The sequence below is a fragment of the Silene latifolia genome, chromosome 6, assembly GCF_048544455.1.
Source record: "Silene latifolia isolate original U9 population chromosome 6, ASM4854445v1, whole genome shotgun sequence".
Classification (NCBI taxonomy): domain Eukaryota; kingdom Viridiplantae; phylum Streptophyta; class Magnoliopsida; order Caryophyllales; family Caryophyllaceae; genus Silene; species Silene latifolia.
This window is the reverse complement of record NC_133531.1, coordinates 4,051,968-4,064,324: the sequence shown is the minus strand read 5'-3', so window position 1 is coordinate 4,064,324 and position 12,357 is coordinate 4,051,968. Positions and strand designations below refer to the sequence as shown.

At 39.3% G+C, this 12,357-nt stretch overlaps 2 protein-coding genes and 1 long non-coding RNA gene across 5 annotated transcripts; 1 reads left to right on the top strand and 2 right to left on the bottom strand.

The window, feature by feature from the left end:
* The first annotated feature begins 2,524 nt into the window (after positions 1-2,524).
* On the top strand, positions 2,525-5,098 carry LOC141586039 (uncharacterized). 2 transcript variants are annotated; one of them, XM_074407139.1, is made up of 3 exons: positions 2,525-2,677; positions 3,378-4,008; positions 4,096-5,098. In XM_074407139.1, the coding sequence occupies exons 2-3, from the start codon at positions 3,381-3,383 to the stop codon at positions 4,938-4,940; spliced, it is 1,473 nt and encodes a 490-aa protein (XP_074263240.1). In that variant the 5' UTR covers positions 2,525-2,677; positions 3,378-3,380; the 3' UTR covers positions 4,941-5,098. The 2 variants fall into 2 exon arrangements, with proteins under 2 accessions (XP_074263240.1, XP_074263241.1); XM_074407140.1 differs by having other exon boundaries at positions 2,530-2,677; positions 3,378-3,993.
* A 115-nt stretch (positions 5,099-5,213) lies between these two features.
* On the bottom strand, positions 5,214-8,615 carry LOC141586038 (subtilisin-like protease SBT1.1). The gene is made up of 3 exons (XM_074407138.1): positions 8,512-8,615; positions 7,628-8,382; positions 5,214-6,982 (listed from the first exon to the last, which is right to left on the bottom strand). The coding sequence occupies exons 2-3, from the start codon at positions 8,374-8,376 to the stop codon at positions 5,407-5,409; spliced, it is 2,325 nt and encodes a 774-aa protein (XP_074263239.1). The 5' UTR covers positions 8,377-8,382; positions 8,512-8,615; the 3' UTR covers positions 5,214-5,406.
* A 1,438-nt stretch (positions 8,616-10,053) lies between these two features.
* LOC141658483 (uncharacterized) lies at positions 10,054-11,448 on the bottom strand. 2 transcript variants are annotated; one of them, XR_012549275.1, is made up of 4 exons: positions 11,363-11,448; positions 11,178-11,255; positions 11,070-11,087; positions 10,054-10,245 (listed from the first exon to the last, which is right to left on the bottom strand). It is a non-coding gene; the product is annotated as an uncharacterized LOC141658483 (long non-coding RNA). The 2 variants fall into 2 exon arrangements; XR_012549274.1 differs by lacking the exon at positions 10,054-10,245 and having other exon boundaries at positions 10,700-11,087.
* Between the last annotated feature and the right edge of the window lie 909 nt (positions 11,449-12,357).

The window sequence follows — 12,357 nt, the reverse complement described above, 5'->3', positions numbered from 1 at the left end:
CAGACCCTACCCTTACTCATAGGGTCCGGGTATGGGTAACACCCCCATACCCCAAGTGCCTTACCAGGACCACTTAAGGCATGGAAGTGCTACCATCTCGGTTTTCCGAGACAATGATAATCATAAGACAATAACGAAACATACTTAAAAGTAAATCATGTTTAAAGTGATTACATACCAACTCCAAAACTGATAAAAAGAAATACAAGACTCTCAGAGAGTCTACTGCTAAAACTATCAAAGCTATAAAACATCGTCTGACACAACGGAAGACTTCTAACTGCCACGTGATGACTCATCCCAGCAATCACATACGCGTCATATCATACTCGCCAATAACGCTCACCACCCCGAATGGATCACCACAGTTTTTAAAACATTAAACGGGGTCGGTACTAATCACACAATTTATATAACCAACAACACAAGAAATAAACAAGCGGCTCAAACGGTCACACACAATCACACCCACTCCAATCAATCTCCGTCACCGATCGTCCACCGGACCCGACCACGCCGATGGGGGACCGCACCGTTCCCACCTAAGCCCCGCTCATCATACCGAGCGATAACCCTGTCCCATTAATGTGCACATCCCCTCCCGTGGCGGGTTCCACGGAGGGCGAAACTAGGGCGTGAAGCCACTCCCGCAAATGACTCCACTCAGCCGAGAACGCATCTCTAGAACCAGAGACAAACAATCACAACCATTAAACAACAATCAAACCAACAACCGTCACAATACTCGTATAACAATAATCAACAATCACAAATCATCACCAACACATTATGGGACTAATACTGAGTAGAGAAACCCTACTTGGAAAGCAACACAATCAGACGGTCTCACAGCTGATATCAAAAGGCTTCTTCTACGAATCGTCCTCCTAACATACAAACATATAATCACTACCAATCACAAAATACAACAAAACCCCCAAATCCCAATATTAGGGTTTAACCAACTTTGACTAAATACTATAAAAACGGTACGTAGATCTTACCCTCGACGCAAGGATCACAACGGTATAAAGAAAGGTAAAATCCGACCTTCCACGCTCCGGGATTTGCCAACAATGCGATTGATGCGAAGAACGTAGTTTGATTTCTCTTTTGAAAGTAATTAGGTTGTAAAAGTGTTTAAAAGAAAACTGACGGAAGTAATTATATACTTAATCGCATTATTAACAAAACCCGAGAAATCATCCCCGTAAACCGGCTACTCGATCGAGTAGCTGAGGTACTCGATCGAGTGCCCCCTTACTCGATCGAGTATCAACGTTACTCGATCGAGTACCCAACAGGTCATAAACTATTTTAAAAACACAACTCACCCTTACTCGACAGAGTATGGCTTACTCGATAGAATACCCAGAGACTCATAAAACCGTAGTTCAATCCATACCTAAAAACAACCATACTAACTCGACCAAGACACAACAACATACTAAGAACTCAAGAACTCGACCAAACATTAAACATGAACTCTTAACACCCACTCCACCAACTATGTTTACTTCCACAACATGACTAACGATATCGTATCTACCACATATATATCTCTCACAACACCAACTCCATACATAACCAACTACCATCCTCTAACGCTGCTAGCTCCATAATATCATCCACTATCAAATCCAATATCAAGACACTCATAGACATCAAACGGAATGTTACAGTATGGGTCCTCAATTTTAGACCCTTGCGAGTCTGGGTCGGGTACGGGTCCAAAGAGAAAATCTTGAGTCTGGGTCGAGGTGGACCCTACCCAGACCCTACCCATTGCCATCCCTCTGTTGACCGAGATTAGAGCTGTTTTTGGGCCGGGGTTTGGACCGTGCCGGGCTGACTCAAGGGTGGGTCAGGCTCACCGGGGGTGACCCGGGCCAGGCCCATGGTGGGTGGAGGGCGGGCTGATAGCAAGTCAAGCTGGCAGCCTTTGTATTTTTTATTTTTTACTAAATCGACAGGCCAAGGGCGGGCCAAGTTTGGTTTTTGAGACCCGGGCCAGGCCATGGAGGGGGAAGGGGCGAGGCCATAATGTAGGCAAGGGGATCCCGTTGGGTGGGTCGGGTGAGCCGGGTCAGCTCTAACCGAGGTCATAGGATACCTCGTTTTAGTGTTCTAGTACAACTACGACCTCGTCTCAAAAATACTTGGTCTTCAATTTTTTATTTCTAAAACGAGTATATTTTTCAGGATACTACTTATAATGATCATTTTACAATTTAAAGTAAAAATAATGCCAAAATTTTAAAGTACAACCTATATGAATATGAATAAATATAATTTGGATCAGTTGTAAAAATAGTCACAATTGACGATAAAATGAGTATGCTTTCAATTCTCCTTGTGAAAGACCGTCTCAAAATTATTTGGTCATCAATTTATGCCAATATTTGTAAAATGTGTATTTTCTAAAGACGATCTAATAAGTTTTTTGTTAAGTAAAATGCCAATATTACGGAGTATTAAAAGTAGACATGAAAAAATTGACAAACCCGAATAACCCGACTTAACACCGAACTAAAGACCCAAAATTAACCCGTAATCCGAATAATTTAGCCCAACCCGAATGTTTGTTGCTACGGATCGTATAAATTAGTTGACTTCTGGAAATAGTCAGGAACGACGGTAAAACGAGTATGCTTCTTCCCTGGAGTCTCCAACTAATGTAAGACACTCTTTTTGCTCTTTCTACAGCTTAAAGTTTGAAGATTTATGTTTAATTATTGCACTTATGATCAATGGAGGACTATTTGTTAATGGGTTTGCCACAATTTATGGAATTTTAGAAGAAAGATTGAATCTTTTGAAGTTTTTGTTGAATTGTTTTCTGTTTCATGGTTAAATTTCTTTGTAGTTACAAGATATTGTTTTTCATCCATTTGATGCTAATGTAGAATTCCCTCCGTCCCAATCAATTGTTTACCTTTTTTTTTCTTTACGGGAGATATTTTAATCAAATGTAAACAAATGACTTAGACGGAGAGAATATAAGCTAGTTTGTAGTTTTCACTTTTCACCAGTTTATGGCCATGGGTGTATTTGTACTTACATTGACTTTCATGTATTTTAATAAAAGGTAAACAAATGACTGACATGGAGGGAGTAATTTAGTAACCTATTGTCTATAATGGGTTGGATTGTTATCCTTTGGTTTTGGCATAAAGACCTAGGAAAGAGGAGGGAGCCAATTACTAAATGACGGGTGGAACAAATTGAGTGTGAATGATCAAATTGTTCATCAAGTTCATTCTTAAAATAGAAAGGACAACAATTGACTGAGACACCCTAAAATGAATAAGGACAACAAATGACCGGGGACGGAGTATGATTTTTGCACCCATTACTTCCTTTTCGATTTTCTGTAGGAAATGGATGCTACATTATCCCAAGAGTTGAGCATCCCTGAAGATGTTCTTAAGTCTTTGATAAAGACTTCAAATTCCTCAACATTGAATGAATCACTAGAAATTCTTATTAGAACTTGTAGAAGTGATGAAGGTCGATCAAGTCTCGCATCCAAGGACATTATCCGAGCTGCACTTCAGCTCTCGAAGTCTTTTGCTTGTGTTTCTGCTCATGATGACCTACTCGTATTGTCTCTTAGACTACTCAGAAACCTTTGTGCAGGAGAGTTGGTAAACCAGAACTTATTTATTGAATTGAACGGAGTTGAAGTTGTTTCAGGTGTAATTAACGGAGTGGGGTTTGATTGTGATGATTCTGGTTATGGGATCATACGTACTGCCTTACAGTTGCTAGCAAATATATCACTGGCTGGGGTGAAACATCAGCGTGCTATTTGGGACCGATTTTTTCCTAATGTCTTTCTGAAAATTGCTAGAGTCCGCAGAAGGGAGACATGTGATCCTTTGTCTATGATTGTTTACACATGTAGTGACGGTAGCTCTGAACTGTTTTCTGAGCTTTGTAAAAGTCAAGGACTGGCAATAATCGCAGAAATTGTTTCGACAGCCTCAGAAGGTTACTCTTTTTGTTGTATGTCCTTTGTTCAAATTTCAAATTAGCCTTTAGCTTTACAAGTCGAAAGTTCTAAACGACTTTGCCTTCTGTAATTTCATGCAGTTGGGTTTGGAGAAGATTGGCTGAAGCTACTGATCTCCAGAATTTGCTTACATGAACCGCATTTCCCTGTGCTATTCGGCATGCTGAGTGAAAATGTTTCATCTGAAGACTTGGGAGATGTGGAACGAAACGCTACTCACTTGACTTCTGCCCAAGCTTATCATTTGCGCATGGTCTCTGAAATTTTTAATGAGCGACGGAATGAAATAAATATCAGTACCGACTTTGCTCTAAATATTCTTGGTATATTTGAGACAGCGGTCAAAGCTGTTGATTTTCACAGCAGAGGCCAGTCTGGTTTGCCGGCAGGCTCTAATGAAGTCGATATTTTAGGTTATTCACTGACTCTCTTGAAAGATACATGTGCACATAACAGTTCTGTAGTTAATACACTGGTATCCAACAGATTGCTGGACCTGCTATTGAAACTCCTTTGTGAACTAGAGCGTCCATCCTCGATCAGGAGAACCGCAAGGCAAGACGAGAGCCAAATGCCAGCTGGCGAGTTACTGAAAGTTTGTCCATACAAGGGTTTCAGAAAAGACATAGTTGCTGTTATTGGGAACTGTTCGTACAGAAGAAAGCATGTACAAGATTATATAAGACAGAAGAACGGGCTTATTCTGATTCTACAGCAATGTGTTCTCGATGAAGATAACTCCTTTCTTAGGGAATGGGGTATTTGGTGTGCTAAGAATTTACTTGAAGGTAATGCAGAAAACCAGCGAGTCGTGGCTGGTTTGGAGATGCAAGGAGTTGTTGATGTTCCTCAACTTGCTGAAATTGGACTTCGGGCAGAAGTCGACCCTAATACTAGACGTGCTAGACTTGTAAGTATCTCCTGAGTTGTTCATACTGTTATTGTTTTCTTACTGATGCAAAATCGTTGCCTTGGAATGAACTACAATATGTTGAACTAATCAAGTCAAATTAGCCTGTAAAAACATTTCAGTAATAATTTATTCATTTATTAATCTGTTAGATTATGAAACCCTTTAATTCATCATAATGTGCAAACATGTTTGGATGTTCTAAAGTAGTACTTATATCATAGCTACACAATTTAAGGCAAATTTAGATTTAAGTACTAGACTTTAGAAAATCAATACACTTAAAAATAATTAGACATAAATCAGAATTAATCCATCGGATTGTAAGTATACAGTTAAATCCCTTCCCCCCAATATATAATAGTAAGTTCAATAAGTACAATGCCTATAAAAAAAGTGCATATCTTCAGCATGATGCAACTCTGGTTCCGTAAATAATGTGAACTGTGGAACCAAAGAAAGAAGAATATCAATCTTGAAACTATTGATAAGTTACTGCAATGGGACTTCTCACACTATATTTTCCACCGACCCAAACCAAAGATCCGAATGATGAAGCACCCCTGGCAGTTACTTTCGCTCCTGACCCAGTGAAAGTAACCTTGTATGACAGTTTTTCACCCTGTGCCTTAAAATTCAAGACCTTAGGTTTGACAACCACCTTAACATCCTTAGGTTTGTTTACAGATACCTTGTACTTAATTTCGGAAGCTCCTACATTAGTAACTGTTCTTTTGTAGGTAAATCTGGTTTTTTCTGGTCTACCTGGCTCGAAAATGACAGCAAATGAGGGATAGTTTAGATCACCAGGCTGGAGTCTTATACCCTTTGCAGGAGTTGGGCAGGTGTAGTTCTTCCTAGCCAAAATAGAGACCTGATCATTAGTGTAACTAATACTGCACAAGTACTGCAAGTAGTCTTCACTTGTAATGTCGTAAACTAGGCCTGGGTCTGAAGCCTTTTCCGGGTTCACATGGCCTGATCCAAATGCAAACGGGGTTGCAAACTTGGTACTGTTGGATATAAATGTATCTGAAATAAGGTGGCCTTTGTTGTCATGAGTGTAAGCTGTTGTCATAATGGCAGATTTTATTGCAGCCGGTGACCAATCTCGGTGAACCGATTTTATCAGTGCCGCAATGCCACTTAGATGAGGGCAAGACATTGAAGTTCCTGAAATTATATTGAACAAAACCCTTCTGTTGTCACCTTTTAGCTCAGTAGGGGGTGTGATTGGAGGCCAGGCAGCTAGAATGTTTATCCCTGGTGCCGTTATGTCAGGCTTAATGACATTCGGGTCCACGAGACTTGGGCCTCTGGACGAGAACGCAGCCACCACTGGTGCTCTCGCTCCATATTCGGTCCCGAGAAAAGATATGGAGGCTGATAGGTTATTATTTAGCATGTAGTCGTCTTTTATCGTCCTGGCAGCTGAGGCTCCCAGTATAGCTGCTGGTAAAACATGAGCGTCAGCGAAAAGCTCTTCCCCTTCATTAGGTGTGTTAAGTAGTAACATCCCGGCTCCTCCAGCCGATTTTACCAAAAACCCTTTCTCCGTTCTGCTATTAAAACCACGGTCGCAAATGACAATCTTGCCTTTCACAAGGGCGGGTGATAATGTTCCGTTTAGACAGTACTTGGCCGGGATACGTCCAGCTGTTTCTTTGTAAACAAGCTGTAGTTGCTTGGTTTTTTTAATACCAGAAAAAAGAGAAGCCCCCTTGAAAGTTTTGCCATTACTGAGCTTAACTTTAGCAGGGAAGGTCCTGTCAGTATAACTGGCTGCAACTGTCATCATCCATGGTGCCATGTTGCCTACAGTTGAAGGAATAGGACCGGAATTTCCTGCAGAATTTGACATGAAAACTCCCTTTTGTGTTGCACCCAAAGCGGCTATAGCCATACTGTCCCGATAATAAGGTCTCGGGAGACCTCCAAGGGACATTGAAATAACATCTACTCCATCGGCTACTGCTTGGTCGATGGCTGCCAATATGTCTGAGCTCGCGCAGCCACCTTCCCAGCAAACCTTGTATGCTGCTATTCTTGATGTGAACCTGTGTTAATTTTTTTTTTTTTTTTTTTTTTTTTTTTTTTTTTTTTTTTTTTTTTTTTAAAAAGAACAAAAAAAAAATAGCTTAATTTATGTGCTCAAAAGTCAGAACCTAGCAAAAAGTGGGATCATGGGGTAGGATGCATATAGCTTATCCCTGACTCCCTGAGTTAATGAAGGATGCGTCGACAATTGCATCGAATGACTAATACTACTAAAAAAAAAATCAAAACCAATTTAGGGAGTCTTTTTACATTATTCCATCACAAAAAGATTCTTTGGTTCTGCTGGGATTATAGCAAACTAACCGATAATGAATTAATGATTTAGTCGAAATGGCTCCAGTGACTAATACGAAACAAAATGTTTATAGTCATAGCGAAATGATGTTCTAATTGACTCGAGATGTGAACACTTACCCAAAAACGACCTGAACTCCTGGTCAGCCTGTCGCAGCTAATGACTCAACTCTAAATGGTCTAAATAATTAATTTGAGGGGAAAAAAACTCAATAAGCTATCAGGCGCGGCCCAAAATTTTCTAGATTGACCCGTCTTGTAACCCTTGGCCCTAAAAAGACCTATACCCGAGCTGACCCAAACCCCATAACTACCAACCTGTATAATCAGTACAGAAGGACAAGAAATACCTCATTCCGCTGGCAATACCTAAGCCATTTCCGAAGAGGCTTGCACCAGGGACCACATTTCCTGCAGCAGTGGATGCAGTGTGAGTCCCATGGCCATTTGAATCTCTGGCTGATCGAAAGTCATCAGTCTCGTTGATTCTGCCATTGATCACCTCGTATCCTTTCAGGAAAGCCCTTGCACCTATAAGCTTCTTGTTGCAATTAGAAGTTGAGAAATTTGTACCTTTCTCACAAGCACCCTTCCATTTCAAGGGAACCTTAGACAGTCCTCTATCATTAAAACTTACATGTTCCGGCCAAATTCCCGTATCAAGAACGCCTATTACGACATCAGACGCCAAGCTAGATTCGTTCCATAACCCTCTGCCAATTTCTAGCCCTAGAAAATGAGTTGAATATGTGGTGTGCAGGCTTAGCATCTCATCAGGAGCTACAAATAGTACCCCATCAGTATGAATCAAAGAACGACGCTGTTGATCGGTGAGTTTAGCAGCAAAACCAGTCATAGCTGTCTCATAGGTATAGAGAAGCTCAGGTGCCAATGCCTCTTCATCGTCTTCACTCTCGTGGGCTGTCTTTTTCTTGATAGACCCTAAGATTCCTTCATACCGTTTTTGAGATTGACCCTTTAGAATCCCTACTGTGGAATCATCGGTGTGAATTATGTATGTTCTTCTTTCAGCTAAGATAATCGACATTGTCGTGGCCAAAATCAGTAGGATAAACGACAATGCCCTAGCCGCTGCCATAATCTCCTGATGAAAAAGGAAAAAAAAACTGTCAATAACTCAACAAGTAAAAACAGTAAAACAGTTGAACTAAGCGAAAGCAAGTATTCGTATATACACAGTAAAATAGATGAAATAACAGTATGGATTATTTACCTTTTACTGTCAATGTTAACCAAATAAGTGAGAATATAATGTTCATAAATTTGAAAGCATGAGATTTGCTTATATAAGCAAAGGTATGTACAGGTTTAGTGTAGACTGAACTGTAAGATAACTGCAGACTGCAGTGATGTAATGCAATGATGATCATTTCCTTTTTTAGGTAAGAAAGGTGATTATTTTTTAAGCATTCTGCAGACTTTATGACTTACTTAGGAAGGTACACCAACTGAAATTCATGACTGACAACATAAGCAAGTGCAGTGTAAGCACTCGTGCAGTCGTGCTGATCACTCGTGCAGACTTGTAGTCGATTCTGAGTAACACAGCACGGAACGCAGAAAGTTGTATACTTAGCCAACTTGGGCCTTAACTAAACATTAATTATCATCTGAATTCGTCAATAACAGTTTAAAACTCGAGGATAGGCCGGGTATAAGATTAATTATGATTGAGTCTACACATATGACATACCTTCCGCAATGATACAAGAGTTTCATAAAGATGCACTTTTATTGAGTCCTTTCTAAGGTAATATAGGGATGGACCAAAGGGCATGATGGTTTTTCACTCTTAAGCAAAACATGCCTTGTAACTCTGACACTACCGAAAACTAATTTATGGCATCAAAATATCATCCCTTACGTTTCAGTAACCGCTAAAGTTGTTAAATATCTTTCCGGGTTAATTAGGAAAGTGTTAATCAATTGCCCTTTGGTGTTACAGCTGATATTTAAGAGACGATTCTCGTCGTTTTTGTATGATTTGCTGCTTAATTAAACATGTTAAGATTAAGATGATGATTAGTCTAAGTGGGCAATGGTTAAAAACACAAACTTGACTTAGAAGTCTGGTCAGTTCTCATAATTGTGTAGGTTGCCTAAAGCCTGGCAGAAAGAATGCCAGAAACTTGATAGATTTTGCTTTTGGTTGAAGAACAAGTTCCTAAATGGATATTGGTGGATTTAATGAGTAATAAACTTTGCTTGCCATATGAAAGCCACAAATACTATCCTACAACCAGTTGTATAATAGCATTGTACAACCGTCTCAAAGTTGCTGAGTTCTTACACAAAGTTGTTGAGCTATTTTACAAATTATTGAGCTATTTTGCGAAGTTATTGAGCTTAATAATTATTCTGGTAAGCTCAATAACTTTATACCATATCTCAATAATTTTGTCAATAAAGCTCGATAACTTTATAACCAAGCTCGGTTACATTAACTAAGTTGTATATACAACCAGTTGTATAATACGTCACACACCCCCACACACATGTTTAGTTTACTTATATGGATTTTAAGGTTATTTCCATTGAAATCTCAAATAGTGCGACATAAAGCTCAACCAGAAAACAAACTACATCTGAAATTGATAAGAGCCAACATAGCTAAGAACCAACATCTGAATTCGATAACTGAATTCGACAATTGTAGATAGATAGATAGTTAGATAGATACAACATCTGAATTCGAAAACAAGAACCAACATCTGAATTCTGACATGTTACAAATAGATAGATAGATAGATAGATAGATAGATAGAATTATTTATTACGGAGTACTAAATAAGCCAGTCATTCATAATTAAATAAATAAATAAAATTGTTTTGTTATTTGTTTTCTTTGTCTTTCTTCTTCTTCTTCTCCAACATCTCCTCGTACGCCATCAACGCCACCACCCTCTCTTCCTTCCGTGCCTCTGCCTGTGCCTCGTCACGGAAAAACCTAGAGGTGATCATGGGCCGGGCCGGGTCCAAACATTAAATTAAGCCCAAGTGTGCGGGTCGGGCCGGGCTACAGGTGCGGGCCTATTTTTATCGGCCCATGCGGGCTTAAAACGGGCTTTCGGGCCGATTCGGGCTAAATATTTTCCCACTTGAAATAAGTTTAGAAATCTACATTATGAAGTTAAATAATTTGTATATTTATTATCAAAATTTTCGTATAGAATTATGTGATTTTTTTCGAGTATTGTCAATTAAAAAGTAGTAACCTAATGAAGCTTTTATGATTTGCTTGAGGTGACTCATAAAACTAAATGCACAATTTTCAGTAGTATAATAATATATTTTAGTGCGGTGCTTACTCATGTATGTTGTTTTAGTTTTGTAATTGATTTGATATTTGTTGTTCTTTAGCCTCAAAAACATTGACTTAGCACGCCGATAATGGTAAACAATTTATCGGCACTAATGTAATACAAAATCATTAGCTCATTTATTATCATATAAATACTGCTAACGGAAAATACTAAGCCTTATCAAACTAATACATGTAAACAAGTAACTACGGCTTATTTACAATACAACAATTAATTGGTTAATTATTTTACTAAATGCTTATTAACATTCTTAAATTGTACATATTCGTAAATTTTGCATATGTTCGGGCCGGGCCGGGTCAAAATTCGGGCCGTAAAGGCGACCCTATTATATTGAATCGGGCCATGGGCTTTTCAGGCCTAAAATCGAGGCCCAAGCTCGGAGAAAAATCGGGCTGGGCCGGGTCGGGCTAGCGGGCCTGGGCCATATGATCAACTCTAGAAAAACCAGGAAAACAAGGTGATCCTGCATAACAAACAAAACACATGTAAAAAAGGAACCGATACTATTAGAATATAACCGTCTTAAATATGAATTTGTGATTGTTAAACTCACCCAGCCCCAATAACAATACCAGCACAATAAGTTTCATTTCTCCTGTCGAGAAAAGGAGGGCACCTCTTCAACATATTTCTGCCACAAAATCATTCACAAAATTAATTAATTCTTATTGTATTTTGCACAAATGGAAATGGAATTCGACTAAATCAATTCAAGGACAATTACAAAATTAGGGTTACCCGTTTTTCGTGCGGCGGAGTACTTTGAGATAGATATGCTCTTAGGTTAGAATAGAATGATTTTTCTCACCAAGGGACGATAGATAAGGGGCGTAATTTCTTACGAATATATTTCCTCCATTCAACTCCACTCTACCATCTTTTTTTTTCTATCCATTCAACTCCACTCTACCTATTTCCTAAAAAAAAATGTCAAATGACCATTTTGTCCTCATACCCCATTACTTATTTACAATATTTGCCACTCATACCCCACGACTTCTACCTCAAACTCCACCCTTTTCCACTCATACCCCACTTAATTACATTATATCTCATTATTTATTTACAATATTTTCCACCCAACCCCACCCTTCTTAATATTTGTGCAAAATACAAATAGGTAGAGTGGAGTTGAATGCAGGAAGTACAAGAGAAGTGCCTCCTTATTATTAAAATCGGTACCGTCTCACACTAATTTAGGAGTAAATATAATAGGGAAAAAGAAATTTGGTGGGTCTCTCACTCTATTATGTGAGATGTATCTCAATAATGCTGTTGAGAGACCGTCTCTCTAAAGTTTCGTGTATTACCATAAAATTCTTCATTTCTATGTCATATTTTGATAGGGTAGGCAATGGGTCATGCTGGGTCTGCCCGTCGTGTTTTCCCTCAAAATTGGCCCGGTTCAGGTGTTGTGCGGAAGCGTGAATATCTCGTGTTGGATTTCTGCTGTATCTGTGTCCACAACCCATAATAGTACGATATTGTCCGCTTTGGCCCAAGCCCTCAAGGATTTATTCTTGGGTTCCTTCCCAAAAGGCCTCGTACTATTATATTTAGTAGATACTTATAAAGATGATCTTCCATCTTTATTCTACCGATGTGGGACATGAGTTTGCACCCTAACAATCCTCCCATCAAACCAAGGAACATCATCTTGACTCGGACCTTGACTTCTATGGAGAACTTTCCACACCTACAGCCCCAACTTCTAGACACCTAAAACATCACAA